This window comes from Scardinius erythrophthalmus (assembly GCF_964197995.2).
Source record: "Scardinius erythrophthalmus genome assembly, chromosome: 4".
In the NCBI taxonomy this organism is placed as follows: domain Eukaryota; kingdom Metazoa; phylum Chordata; class Actinopteri; order Cypriniformes; family Leuciscidae; genus Scardinius; species Scardinius erythrophthalmus.
In genome coordinates this window covers 23,745,986-23,761,722 of record NC_138224.1, presented here as the reverse complement: position 1 = coordinate 23,761,722, position 15,737 = coordinate 23,745,986, and the positions used below count along the sequence as shown (strand labels likewise).

The window sequence follows — 15,737 nt, the reverse complement described above, 5'->3', positions numbered from 1 at the left end:
AAGCTGAATTTTCAGCATCATTACTCCAGACTTCAGTGTCACTTGATCCTCCAGACATCATTCAAATGCTGATTTATGCTCAATTATTATTAATGGTTCTTACTATTAGCATTATTAATGTTTAAATTTTTATAGCAGCTTAATATTTTTGTGGAAACTGTAATAGTATAGCTTTTTAATGCCATGTCAGCATCTCAGGCTATCGTCAACGCAAAAACATGTGTTGCATAAATACAATAAAAATGAAAACCAAACAAAACAGCAGTTAATATTATACAAGATGTTTTACATTAACATATGATAAAAATTCTAGAACTTTTTTTTTTTTTTTTGACAAAGTTCAATGTTCAATAAACAGCAAATATCCTTTATTATTATTTTTATCACATAAGACACTTTTGATCAATTCAATGCATCCTTGCTGAATACAAGTATTAATTGCTTTTTTTTTTTAAATCTTACTTACCCAGAACTTTTGAATGGTAATGAAGAAAATAAGAAAAAGTGTTTCTTGAGCAGCACATCAGCATATTAGAAAGATCATGTGACACTGAAGACTGGAGTAATGATGCTAAGAATTCACGGGTTTTGATCACACGAATAAAATTACATTTTAAAATATATTCAAATAGAAAGCAGTTCTTTTCAACAGCAATAACATTTTAGTGTATAATAGTGTTTTTGATCAAATGAAAGCAGCCTTGGTGAGCATTAGAGACAAAAATATTTCATCATTCCAAACTTTTGACATATGTGTCCTATGATTTACAGCAACTTTCTTGTAATATTAAGTCACACTTCACCTGAGGAGGTAAGTTAGAGGGCTGAAGCATAGGTGGAGGGCTTCGTGCGCCATATCTGCGCCCGTGCTGAGGCATGCTGGGTAACGTCTGAGATGGCGAGCCACCCTGTAGGGGTCTATGTGGAGGCGGCCCCGGTAAGCGCATACCGTGGTACCATGACCATTGATTGGGTGGTTGGTGGCGGTTGGTTTGCTGGGAGAGTTTCTCCACCTGCATCTGCAGTTGGGCCAGTGTGCTCTGCCGCTGCTGCTGCTGTTGCTGCTGCTGCTGCTGGGACGGTGAGCTCCGGAACCCTGCCTGAAGACCATCGGGTCTGGGGCCTGGGTTCATTTGCTGGAAAAGGAATTGCTGTGGACCGCTGGGATGACGGACTGGAGTTTTCTCTACGACTAAAGAACCTGGGAAAAGATACAGGAACATTTCCATTTGAGAAGCTGTAGATTTGCAAGAATTTCACTCTTTCACACACGCAAGCCACTTAAAGTACACTCCAATGACAATGAGCGCAGATGGACACATTCAGCACGTGCACTATTTAGTGGACCTTTGTTTTTGAGAGCTCAAATCACTTGCACATGCGCTGTTGTCAGTGCGGACCAGTGGATGCATTAACCGAATGTTTCCCGTCACTGATTGAATACGTGTCCTCTTTCTTTTGTGAAATAACTGTAAATACCACTATTCTTAGATTGTGCAATATCTATTCTAGATATTGCACTAATGTGCAATCTTGACACAAATTAAATTCATTATGATCAATGTATCACATTTTATTATAAACCTGTGGTAAAACATCAATGCTTGGGGTTTAAATCTGAAATGCCAACAAACGGCCGCTTTTATCATGTTCGTTTTGTGATCTCATTAGTTTCCAGTGATTTCTTTATGGTTATTTTTCTGATAAAACTTCTATTTGTTGGTGAATTGATGGATTTGTGTGACGTTGTTCCAGAGAGGCGTGTTTTAGTGAAGCGCTGCGGAGCTTTAGGCCCGAGGGTGGAAACACAGCGTGATTTTGGGCTCAGTGTTGCAGGCCTGAGGCTTTTAGCCCAGCCCTGCCTGTTTAAAGCCCTGGCTCGGACTGGCCCGATGGTGGAAATGCGGCTATTGCCTCCATCCCTGAGGACACACCAGGGCCAAGTTCAGCAGTGGATGAGCAAGACGAGGAGGAGCAGCACCAGCACCAGCCAAGAGAAAAAGAGACAGAGGATGAGCTGCTCGAGCTAATGGGGAGGACATGAAGTTTCAGAGAGAGTCAGAGAAGAGGAGATTGCAGGGAGAGAATGGACAGATGTTTACACCTGGTATTAAGATGTGTTTTGATCGATCGGATCACAAGTGGACGATGCTAAATTCAGGTGTAAACGGGCTTTAAAAAATGTACGTTTTCAATTAGCATTATTTTGTTGCACTTTTGCCACAATAAATAGACATCCACTCTTGGATTGCGTGTGTAATGGAATGTGCAGGCTGATTACTGATAGAGAATGCTGTGTTTACTTTTTAGCGTCCTTGCTAGCACACCCGCATGCCAGCAATGAGGGTTCGAGACCGACTCGGAGCAGGGCGGTTAGAATTGGAGGGTGAACTTCGGAGGCGGAGCAATTAAGAGAGGGTTGTGTTTGCTTGGGTTGATTTCAAATATCAACAATGTTCAGCAACTATAGAGGTTTTTAGGTCTCAGTTGAAAATGTATCTTTTTAACTTAGCTTTTGAAGGGAGGGCATGTGTGGCTATTTGTGTGTAGGCATGTTAATTGTTATTTTTTATTATATGTTTATTATCTTTATTATTTACTCTTTAAATACACTTCTAATACAATTGTGAAGCACGTTGGGCAACAAAGTTTTTAAATGTGCTATATAAATAAGTTGAAGAAGTGTGTCTCAAGACTATGTTTCCTCAGTACAGTGGCACAAAAGTGTTGTTTACATTTTCCACACAATGCAGTCAGACCTGAAGTTTGACTACTTACACATGTGAAATGAGGTTGGAACAATATTTAATGTAACAACACTCGGAGCACACATGCAGTTTCTGTGTGGAAGGACACGATGAGTTTAGCAACGCAGATCACAGTTCATTTCCGGACTGTTTCAACGTTTTCTTGACATATTTCATATACTCTAGTGCTCCAAAAACATGAGCAAGCACCGTAAATGCACACATTTTTCCTCATGTCTTCTTCAAATGAAATGTATATGTTGCAATAAGGACACTGATACAGCTGTACACATTTGATCATGAACACAATGAATTATTCTGATTGACTGAAGACAATCATGTAGACTGAAAATTCAAAGAAAAATGAACAAAAAATGCCTTTACTCTTTCTGTGTTAAACTGATGTGTCCGTTGTTCAGAGATTGTAGTGCTGGTAAATATAATGAAAATATTATTAGACCTTTTAATTCTTCCACATTTTTTTTATAGACCAATAACTTCGCAAAGTTATAATGTTGATTTGATATTTCTAAGAATTATTATCAAAACGTTCATGAGTCTCTAATGATAAGAGTTTGTTGTCATAGGTTTATATTTTTAAAAAACATCAAGGTGCCCTCAACTGTGTTGTCTTTTTCTCCGTTCATATATTAATATTAATTTGTCAGTACCCTCTACACTCCCACTTTCTTCAGCTTTACACGGCCATTTCTTCAGTCTTTTTCAAAAATGACCAGTGCTTAAACAAGGGATTTCGTGACACTTTAAATTAATAGTAGTAAAGAGGAAGAGATGACTACAACGATCTGTCACGCCACATTAAAAGGTGTCAAAATGACATTTTTATTTTTTATTTTTTTAATTGACCAAATTTGTTTCATATCGAAAGTATCAATGCTTATTTTGATTATTGGATGGCAACAAATAATGTTTTTAGAGAAGTATTGTTTATGCATCAACTAAAAACAGCATAGACTAAAAGATCTCAGCTCATCAAAATGGAGATCGACTAAAAAGGAGAAATCAATATTGTTAACCCAACCTTAGTTTCCACACTGCTGACTAGGGCTGGGTATCATTAAAAAAATTTCGATATCGATACCGACACCTTGTCTTAGATACCGGTTCCCGAACAATACTTTTTTCGATACAAATTTTATGAAATCCGTTTTAACAAGATTACATTACATATTACCTAAAAAAAAAAAAAAAAACTTTGGTTTTATTTTTTCAGTTTGTTATCTTTTTTTTACAGACTCAAAGACTCATAAAGGCCACTGGCCCACTCGAGGACAGAATATATGCCTCGCGCAATTGAAGCTTATTGGCTCATTGATGTTGACGAGATTAACCCCTTAGCTTAGCTATCAAAATTTGGTACCAAACGACAAGACATTTTTTGTGTAAACGTGCGAAACGCTATTGAAATGTGCCATCGGAGAAGCACTAATTAAACGTCACTGTTTTGGTCAATGATTTCGGACCCCAAAAACTGTTTTGTTTGAAACAAAAAATTTCGGCTGAATAATTTAGGTTTGCGAAATTTTGGTGCATCGCTATGTAAAATGATGTTCTTGGAAGCCAAATCTGAATATTGTGATGAGGGATTAAGTTATTATAAACATTATACAGTGTATAATAACTTAATTAGCTCTGTTCATCGCAAGGCTACAATATCACAAAACTTCAGAAGACTTGTATAGCAAATGGTAATTTCAGCACTTTATTTCTTTACTACGTTTTTTTTTTTTTTTTTTTGGCTGTGAATGGTTATTGAATACCTATTGAATACCTATTGTACTGATATGGATTTGCTTTTCTTTTAGCCTAACGAATATTAATTTCAAACATGCCAAAAGTGGGTAAAAAAAAAAAAAACACCACTGGTTGAAAACCACTGCCATGAATGTCTGTGAACTGATTCTGTAAGCATCTTACCAAGATCCACATTTGAGGCCCAAAAAGCAGATCGACACTGGAACCGAACCAAGCTCTGGGGAACATACGAGATGTTGCACTTTGCTCGCATGAGGTACTGGATTTGACATGTTATCTAAGAGGGGAAAAGGAATGTGAGAGACCATCAGCCAAACAGCAGGATGACCAGACCTGTCATAATAATTACACTACGTAATTTGTGATTATTTGAGATAACAGATTTCCACTTGACATTCAAACACAAAGTTTAGATTAATAATGAAAAAAAACACACAGGAGAGATGCCATATTTTTTTTACACGTTTCACTTTATACCCATCTTGACAAGAGAAAGACACTTACCAACCGCTTACAGTACAGGAGGGCCGTTCCACTGTTACTGGCTGTGGCCCACTTTGTGAAGTTAATCACATGTTCGAGATGTGTGGAGAGTGACGTCACATCCTGTTGCTGCTTTTTCAGGAGGGTTTCATGGTCCTTCGTGATGGCCTAAATAAACATGTATTTTAAATTTTATTAGCTTATGTAACACCACAATAATATGTTATATTTAAAATTGCGAATTTAACTTGTGGGCAAAATTGGAATATTGTATAAAAAAAAAAAAAAACTGCGAATAAAGCAGTTTGCATCAAGAGAACATAATTGTCACTTCCTGAGAAATTGGTACAAAATATCTGTAATAAAAATGGAAGTTGCTGTAATCGGGGCAGAAACTGTGGCTCTTTTTTCCTCACATCATATAAATGACTTCGCAATAAACCCTTTCATGTTGTCTAGCGCCTCAATTAAATAAATTGTCTGTGCATTTTTAGAACTTATCCACATCCTGGCGTTTCCATTTAGCAGTTTTTTTTTCATATCATATCCCAAAATGCACATCAAAATAGGTGAATGGAAACATAGCTATTGTAATCTACACCAATCAAATATGACAGCGATGCTTCTCAATAGGGGTGTGAACCGACAGTGGTCTCACGGTTCGGTTCGATTACGATTATCATGTCATCGATTCAGTTCAATTCGATATCACGATGCATCGGGATGCACCGCATCCTCAATTTAAAATTTTACTTCAAAAGTGATGTGTGCGCGCATGTGTGTGCGTGTGCTCGCCTGTTCGGGAAGTCGCAGTGACAGAAACAGTGACATTCCAGTTCAAGTTTCAAGGGAGTAAAGCTTTTTTTACAGTCTATGGAGTAAAGCTTGTTTATGCCATTAAGAAAAGGAAATCTGTCAAATAAATATTGTTCTAAAGAAATGTTCATTTAAAAGCAGCGCTCATTAATCAGTGTATGTTACCATTAAAGATGCGCGCATCAACCGTCGCCGAATCCGCTGTTGAAGGTGACGATCATCCATTTATAATCACGCGTAACACAGAATAATTTTAATTTGACCATCGGGTGCGTATAGGCTACTTAAATAAGAGAAAATTATTGGGCGGGTGGATGATTTGTTTTTGGCTGCGGATTCGGGTGACGTTGGGGCTCATCCGCTTACTCTAAAGCAGTCAGACTCTGCCAGGCGTTAACAGCTCGGGGTGAAAACGGCTAACGTGGTTTATCAAGTTAGTGGTATTACCTCCTGCATATTCTATTTGTGCGTGACATGAGTGCACACAGCGCGTGTCTTCTGCAGGTCGTGCTTACCAGGTTGTTCATAAAAGCCGAAATGTGCCCAGATGTCGGCTTTAAAGTAGTTGGAGCATTTTTTATTTTCTCGCACTCGCGTCTCGCCTCCCTCTGCCATTGTATGCTACCGCGACAAAGCACGTACGCAACAAATGACGTCAGAAAAGCGTCAGTACATTATAATCGGTTATGGTCTATTACTGAACCGAAACCGAATCGTCCTCGTCTGCATCGCGATGCATCGTAGAAACGATTAATTTTGACACCCCTACTTCTCAACTGGTTTTGCTCCAGCACATAAACTTGACAATGGACATCAAATGGCAACCCCAAAAAAATTCCCAAAATTGTATAGCATATTGATAGCATGTGTTTTGCTGCAAGGGAAGCTAATGTAGTCTTGTTTTAGTAGTCTAAGTGATTTAAAAGGATAGTTCACCCAAAAATTCAAATTCTGTCATCTATTACTCACCCTCATGTCATGTTCATCTTCAAAACAAATGAAGATCTTTTTGATGAAATCTGAGAGCTTTCTGTCCCTTCATTGACAGCTACACAACTACCACTTTGACACTTAAAGTTCATAAAGAGATCGTAAAACTAATCCATATGAATCGAGCAGTTTAGTCAAAATCTTCTGAAGAGATTTAATTGAGGCTTTTATGAGGTTTATTCTAAACCTTCATCAACTCACACATCAGTTGAGATAACAGAAGCTGAAGCATATTCGCACATCAAGCAGGTTCGGTTGAGCTTCTGTTCATGTTTGCTGATCAATGTTTAAATGCGAATAAAATCCTCAATTTAATCTGTTCATCATATAAAGCGATTGAGTCTCTTCAGAAAATTGGGACTAAAATACAATCTCTTTATAAGCTTTTTGAAGCGTCAAAGTGTCAGTTGCGTAGCTGTCAATGGAGGGACAGAAAGCTCTCAGATTTCATCAAAGGATTCTTCATTTGTGTTCTGAAGATGAACGAAAGTCTTACAGGTTTGGAACAACATGAGGGTGAGTAACAGATGACAGTATTTCCATTTTTGGGTGAACTATCCCTTTAGGTTGATAAGCCTATCAATATTGTTATGTCAATTATGTTGTATAATTTTATTACTAGCATTTGTTTTTCCCTGCTGTATGTAACCCATAATAGCACACCTAAGACCAATTAGTTGGGAGCACTGCTCTTGATGATGATGAAATATTGGACACTAGTACCTCAAGCTGATTGACTAATAACTTCCCCTTCCTGTTGATCTCCATTATGAGATTGCAGATGGACTTTTTAATCTCATTAGCCACAGTCTTGCGATTCTCATCCACTTGCTGAAGACTGACAAAAACATGAAAAAAATAGACCATTAAAATAAATAAAAATGAACAGTTTTCACATACTATATATCTTAACAGTGTACAGGGTTCCCAGTTTTTGACAAATACATTTTTTATGACTTCTACTTCATGTAATTTCCGGATTCTGGAGTCATCAAACAATGACTTCAAGTTAAAATCAAACAGAAACATTTCTAGTGAAATATATCTAGCTGAGCACAACTAGAAGAACTGTATATCCACTATAGCATGGCTTCCCAAACTTTTTTGCCAGCCGAACCTGTTAGAAGTAAAATATTTACTCAAAGTACCCCCTGAGATTTTATGTTAACATTTCAATAATTTAATTACACATTCACATGTTCATGGTTTCCTGATGTTATAAAATGGTGAATATAGATATATACTTGACACATACATATTACACTGTATATGGTAACAGTTTAATGTTGATAGTTTTTAATAAAAAAAAGGATATTTTGTCATATATTGTGATTTGAACTGCGTTATCACATTTAATTTCATATGTAAAGTAAAATGTCTCATATTGCCACTGCTGAGAAATCCAGATACTAAGAACAAAGACTCCAACTGCTAATGCAATGGTATTACTTTTAACGGTGTTCACACTTTACAAAAACCAACTAACACTACAAGTTACATTACAAATATTTATGTCTTAAATTCTTGACTTGCAAATGTTTTAACGGCAAGTCCTAAAGCTTTTATTGGAGGAATACTGGCGAAACACTGTAAACTTCTGTCAACAAAAACATAGGAAAGTATGAGAATTTACAAAAAATAAACCTAGCGCATTGCGTTCCCAAATGCATGTTAAACTCAGTGCTTGCAAGATGGAGGCCGTGAGATACAGCATTCAACTTAGGCCCTGTTTACACTGCAAGTGAAATGTGACCCAATTCCGATTTTTTGCTCACATGTGACACAGATCGGATGTGTTCTTTGACAGTGTAAACAGGAAAAAAACGCATGCATTCGGATATTTCCAGATCGGTTTCAGGCCTCATTCATATGTGGAAATAAATCGGATATGTGCCAATGCGACTGTCATGTAAACAGGCAGATCGGATTTTCTGAGGCATTAGGCAACGTCTCCGCGGTTTAATGACGAGAGAAACCCCGACGCACATCTGCAAAGGGACGGATGGCCCGACGAAACGTTGTCATCATAGGAGAGGAATGTGGAGAGGGGCAGGGGAAGTGTTTTCACATGATTGTAAATTTAACGAAAATTTTTGTTCATTTACATTTATTCATTTCAAGCAATTAGTAATTTATTTGTAATAAACGCTTTAAGTGGGCTATTTAAATTTAAAAAGTGCTAGGACTATTTACATGTTCAATTATATTTTTAAAACATACGCGCAGATTGTGATGTATTGTGTGTGCATAGAAAGTATTTGTCCGCAGCCGCTCAAAAAAAAAAAAAAAATTGTTCACAGCTGCTCTACTCCTGAGCGCATCTCCACAGTGTTGTGTAAGTACAGGCTCTAGGCAGTTTTTTTTTTGTGTTAATTTCTATTTCTTGTCGCTGTGCAGGCTCTTTATTGCATAACAGTGAACAGCCCTTAATTTATGTGCCGTAGATCGGTCCGTTGCATTACGAATGAAAGCAGTATCAATATGTGATGTGCAGTCAAGTCCGGGTGTGTATGTTGTTTTAACGAGTGTTCTCACCGACACGCTTGTGATTCGTGGAGTTTTAACGAGTTTTATAGACATAGTTTCTTATTCAAAAGTGGTGTTTGGCAACTTTGCATATCGCAGAGCATGAAACATATTTTGTGTTCGTCTATTTGTGCAAGAGAATTTAACCCTTTAAGCATGCGCGATATGTTTCAGATAGTAGCCTATGGCAAGTGTAAACACATGAATCGGATATGGGTCACAATTTAAAGAACGTGTAAACAGAAAAAAAAAACAAAAAAATCGGATATAGGCAACAAATCAGAATTGGGCATCAAGACCTGCAGTGTAAACGAGGCCTTAGTCGCTCTGAAAAAAAATTATTATAAGCTGCATGCGTGTAAATTGCCACTCTTTACTCTGAAACATGCAGCACAACTATATTCTTCTTTAATTAAATTGCAGCCTTTGATTTGATAATCACAATTTGATAAGATAAGATGTCACTGTTTCAGTTCTATTTTGATAAATTGTGCAGCCCCTTTTATTTATTTCAATGTTTTTTGAGATTAGGGAACCCTGGCTTTACATTTTGTAAATACACATAAAAATAAAAATAAAAACCACATATATAACATAAAACATACCCATTGTTTATGGTATTAGATACATCCTCTATAGCTTTCTTCTTTTCTTGAAGTTGGCAGGTCATATTTTCCAGATGTTCCTTGTGGTTCTTATACGCATCTTCTAGAAATTGGTAACTGTAATGGAAAATCCTGTGTTAGCTGTAGTGTTCAGTCATTACAGAGACTGATGATGTCAGTGATATTTGCATTTCTGTTACAGCAATAAACATCTATAGGGCAAAACACTGAACAGGGACAGATATTAAAATGCACACTGCTTCAGAAGTACAGCCTAAAGACTTTCAGATGACCCAAAAATTTAAAGTTGTTTCAAACCTATATTAATTTCTTTCTTCTCGTGAACACAAAGGAAGATATACTGAAGAATGTTGGTTACCAAACAATTTTGGTGACCACTGACTTCCAATGACCAAAAAAAACACTCAAAATATCTTCTTTTATGTTCGACAGAAGAAAGGACGTCACACAGTTTAGGAACAAGTAAATGAACAGAATTTTTTGTGAACCATCCCTTTAAACAGGTCTTCAACCCTGGGGACCCACATGAGCAATGTGCTTCACACCATGTTGAAATTGCTGTAATTACCAGATTTCAACTTGTAAAAAGCATTCACGTCATCGTAGAGCTCATAATTACAGCTTGTAAGATGGGAGTTTTCTAAGAGCTCCTACTTGTACCACATGACCGCTGTACCACCTGTTACGCCCTCGGACGTATGGTATTAAACTGTGGTTTTCTTTTCTCTCTCTCAACTGCTCCAGGTTCCGGCTTCTAATCACCTCGGAAAGCGGATTGGCTCCTCTGTTGACATCACATCTTTTAAAGGAGTCAAAAGGATTAAAATCATTTTAGTATTAAAATTTCCTGCTAATTTACTCAACCCCACGTAATCCAAAATATTCATGTCTTTCTTTCTTTAGTCGAAAAGAAATGAAGGTTTTTAAGGACAACATTCAAGGATTTTTCTCCATATAGTGGACTTCAATGGGAACCAACGGGTTGAAGGTCCGAATTGCAGTTTCAATGCAGCTTCAAAGACTCACGATCCCAGCCGAGGAATAAGGGTCTTATCTAATCATATGTCATTTTCTAAAAAAATAAAACATTTATATAGTTTTTAACCACAAATGTTTGTCTTGCAAGTCCACAACTTCACGCGTTACGTAATCATGTTGAAAAGGTCAGACGGTAATGTGCGGAAAATGCCTCCATATGCGTAAAATGTAGAGAAGGGTGAAAATCTAATTTTCTCCTCCAACTTCACAATCGTCCGAAATCATTGTTTTACCTTTTATTTATTTATTTAGTAAATGGCGTTTTAACTAAATCGTTACACTTTCGCTTTGTAAACACTTCCGTCTACGTCACGCATGACCTTTCAACATGATTATGTAATGTGTGGCGCATCGCAGAGCTAGTGCAAGATGAGCCTTTGTGGTTAAAAAGTATATAAATGTTTATTTTTTTTAGAAAATGAATGATGGTTTGTCTAGATAAGACCCTTATTCCTCGGCTGGGATCGTGTAGAGTCTTTGAAGCTGCATTGAAACTGCAATTTGGACCTTCAAACTGTTGGTTCCCGTTAAAGTCCACTATATGGAGAAAAATCCTGGAATGTTTTCCTCAAAAACCTTAATTTCTTTTCGACTGAAGAAAGAAAGGCATGAATATTTTGGATGACGTGGGGGTGAGTAAATTATCAGGACATTTTAATTCTGAAGTGAACTAATCCTTTAAAAACATGCTTCTGCACAAGACTGAAAACAAGAGGCTGTGTGTGTTCTGCTGGGAGGATGTGTTTGGGTCAGCGTCCCTCCCAACTGTTGTTGTAAAGTAAAGATGATTAGAAGAGGAGTAGCCTGGTACTGATGCTTAACATTTTTCCCTTCATCTTTTCTTTGGTTATTGTTGCTAGTATTGTTACTATTGTTCCGGTATTAAAAGGTCATCTGTAAATAGAAAAATGCCACTATCCTGTATGAAACGAATGGCTATTATTTTTAAAAGTATATTTTCTCCTGGTTTGAAACAGATAGGGAGTTAGGGAAGTGGAATGTATTTTGTTTTACTTTTACTTTATTAGGTTGTAGTAGTGCTTAAGTAAACCGCTATTTTGTGTTTTGTTTGTTATTTTGGCACATACCCATTTCTGAAGCTCATGTAATGGCCAGTAAAAGGAAAAGACTGAACGCTCCTACAATAAATGAAAGAAAACCCACGCTTTTCTTATGCGACGTTTTTCATTTATGTTACTGCACGCTGTTCCTAGACCGGGATGTAACACAACTGACCACTGCAGATTCATTTAGGCATTGATAGTGCAATAGAAACGCATAATTCCCTGTATGAAGACGTAAATAGCTCTGAATACAGCATCATGCGTTGTCATTTCAAGACTATGGTAATTATGACATGGCAGCATTAGTTCCAACTAATTAGTTGATCCAATTAGATCCAACCCTAAACAAAAGGGAACTTAGTTCCCAGGAACTAGCCACCAGGGTGGTTCCCCGAGAACTAATGGTTCCCCTAGGAACGCTTTCCTGGTTGCATTCGCACCGCCAGTAGGAACTCTGAAGTGACGTAAGCCGCGCTTGTTGTTGTGACTTTTATTTTGATGGCGCTGAGAACACCCAAGCACACAGTGCTCCCTTTCTCCGTGTTCACTAGTTTACGATCTGTCTAACAGTCCTGTCTAATACGTTATTAGATCGAGCTGTTAAACATAATTACACAGTAATGAAAAGTTATAAGCTATTGCCGTGTGGTTGATGTCAAGTGTTGCAAGCTGAGCAGAAATGCATAATCATGTTTCTCTTGGTTCCCTCAAAGTTGCGTAGGATTTTCTCTTTAGTGTAAAGGTTAAGAGGCCAATCTATCACTGTTTTCCATGTTCGTAAAGTTAGTTTGTGGACTAAATATATAGACTATAATCTGTGTGTTTACACAGGCTTTTTCAAAAATGGCAGGTGCTGGTGTTTCGCGTGCGTTCGTCCAATCAGCGTTCACTAACGTCATGGATAGTTCCTATAGTACTGCTTTAGACCCTACTCTGAAGTAATAGTTCAATAGGAAAATAGTTCTAGGAACTATGAAAAGGTTCCTCTGGTGCGAAAGCCCCTAAACACACCTTAAACATACAATATGTCATTTTTTCCGTGGTCGCTAACCTCTCACAATAACAAAGGCGTCGTTTGATGACGCAACATTTGCTAAGAATTATGGATCTTGTCGTCAACGTCAAGCCGACCGATCTAATAATGTTTATGGATGAGTAAATACATCGATGTTTTTATCATGACTGTGATATGAAGCAGGTCGGGATTGCTAAGAGACAGCTATCAGCTCCACACGCGACGCGAGTCCCGCGGATATAAAAGGAATATGGACATTTCATTCAACCAAACTACACGCAAGTGCAGAATTACTAACGTTACTCACAGGTCAGTTTATTAGACAAATTAAACTTGTGAGGTAACGCAGCGCTGTTTCACTTGGTCTAACATTACACTATCACACTAAACTGCATTTGAATGTGTTGAAATTTATGTTATTCTATGTGTTAGTTTGTCTTTATGAGACTAGCAGTAAGCTAGATCAACATTAGAATAACATACAGATCATATTCTAACATTTTATCATTGTTGAACTATATAACATTGATTAGTTTTATGTAAATGTGCTCACCTGTTTAATAAAGTACATGTAGGAGCGGTCGAAGTCTCGGATGTGGAGCTCTAGGCATCTCGAAAACACCGCGCTGATATTGATTCTCGTTTTAGTTCTCCTTTTTTATCCAAGTCTGCTTGCCATGGTCCATAATGTTTGAACGAAACAACAACAGTGTGCAGATAGACATTACGAACTACACAGTTGTCCACGTCTGTCGCCTTGGTTACTATCAGAGGGCTTTGGTTGCTATGGCAGTATGAGCGGAAACCAGGGAGAACGCGGATATGACGCCATTGACGGCGACAAAACGGAAATAAAGAAACGGTCCGTGTCTTCGAATTAAATTACAAATTTCTCCTGGTTTGAAAGTTGTTGGAAACAGTCGGGATAATGTAAGTACACAACTAAAAAAATAAATATATAACATAGATATAGTGATTTTTGCTATTTTTAAAGCAAAAAAATACATATTGTACCTTTAAGTAGCTACTCAAGGTCTTCAGGATTGCTCGAAAATAATACCCTGGCAATCCAGAGTTCTCGTGAGAGCACAAGTTGAATTGCCCAGCGAGTTACTCTGACGTCGAGTAACGATGCTCATTAAATATGCCCTTGTATCCGAGCTGCACCAATCACATCGGGTTATCTGATATAGGCGGGCCAGAGGCGAGCTAAACAGATGGCGATAGTGCTGTGACGTCGAAGTCATTGGTAAACATTGCTTGAAATGGCTTTGGCCGCTACAATGAATGAGTTAGACTTGGCTTTCTATCTAAAAGAGTTTTTGCTGTTTTGCAGACCGTATACGGCAAGAGTCTAATCTACCAGTTAGCTCCGCTGGTAGCTAAGAGTATGGGGCTTGTTGTGATTGGTCGTAGTGTTATCCAATTGCGTGCAGTGAGATTTTCAAATGCATACTTGGTGCCGCCCCTCGAGCTGGACGATTTTCATTAGTCGATGCCAGACCATTAATCTTTAAGATTTAGGTCTGGATTTTCAGACTATCAGAATCAGGTTGGAAACAACTTTTTCAGGACAGTGGATCCTCAGGAGCAGGGTTGAAGACATTATGCATGTTAATATGAGACTAGAGTGATAAACATTCCATGAATGATTTCTTACTACAGCTATAAAGTCACTACACATGACATGAATGTGGGCCGTACTTATGGTCCTTGTGTTTGAGTAGCTGACAGTCTCTGCAGGTGAGGCGGTCGCAGGTTTCACAGAACAGCTTCAACGGCTCTTGTCTGTGGATGTCACAGAAGACGGGCTTCTGTGTGGAAGCGCCCATCGCCTCTGTGAACGAACGGGAAGACAAGTTTATTTGTGTACCTTCAGAAATGCACTCCTGCAAGTTTTTTTTAAAGTTTAGTTTCTGTAAAAGACCATGAACGGTAGTGTCACCAAAAAGTATTTGGACACTGACGATTTTGCAGGTTTTCCTACTTACAAAGCATGTAAAGTTCTGTAATTTTTATCATAGGTACACTTCAACTGTGAGAGAAGGAATCTAAAACAAAAATCCAGAATATCACATTGTATGATTTTTAAATAATTAATTTGCATTTTATAGCATGACAAGTATTTGATCACCTACTAACCAGTAAGAATTCCGGCTCTCACAGACCTGTTAGTTTTTCTTTAAGAAGCCCTCCTGTTCTCCACTCATTACCTGTATTAACTGCACCTGTTTGAACTCGTTACCTGTATAAAAGACACCTGTCCACACACTCATTTAAACATACTCCAACCTCTCCACAATGGCCAAGACCAGAGAGCTGTGTAAGGACATCAGGGATAAAATTGTAGACCTGCACAGAGCTGGGATGGGCTACAGGACAATAGGCAAGCAGCTTGGTGAGAAGGCAACAACTGTTGATAGCCTGGGTTTCCCCATGCTGCCTTGCGCGCAGTGCGATTTTATTCATGCTGCTAGGCAGCCTGGATTCCATGGACCAGATTTTCGCCTCAGCGAGGGGACCAATCACAGAACGGGGAGGGAGCAGCAAGACGATGACGACGTCTATGCGACACACCGAAGCAGTTTGTTTATATCTATGGATCCAACATGGCAGCAGACGCAAAGTTACCTTTCAATGCAGCCTTAGATAGTGT

At 38.1% G+C, this 15,737-nt stretch overlaps 1 protein-coding gene across 2 annotated transcripts in view; it reads right to left on the bottom strand.

The window, feature by feature from the left end:
- The window catches only part of trim24 (tripartite motif containing 24), a 36,110-nt gene that overhangs the window by 14,346 nt on the left and 6,027 nt on the right, over positions 1 to 15,737 (bottom strand). For both annotated transcript variants that reach the window (XM_081363554.1, XM_081363553.1), the window contains 6 exons: positions 14,786 to 14,918; positions 9,944 to 10,060; positions 7,536 to 7,650; positions 5,028 to 5,174; positions 4,686 to 4,800; positions 804 to 1,201 (listed from right to left, as the gene is read on the bottom strand). In XM_081363554.1, coding sequence (XP_081219680.1) covers positions 804 to 1,201; positions 4,686 to 4,800; positions 5,028 to 5,174; positions 7,536 to 7,650; positions 9,944 to 10,060; positions 14,786 to 14,918 — 1,025 coding nt within the window. The remainder of the gene's footprint in view (positions 1 to 803; positions 1,202 to 4,685; positions 4,801 to 5,027; positions 5,175 to 7,535; positions 7,651 to 9,943; positions 10,061 to 14,785; positions 14,919 to 15,737) is intronic.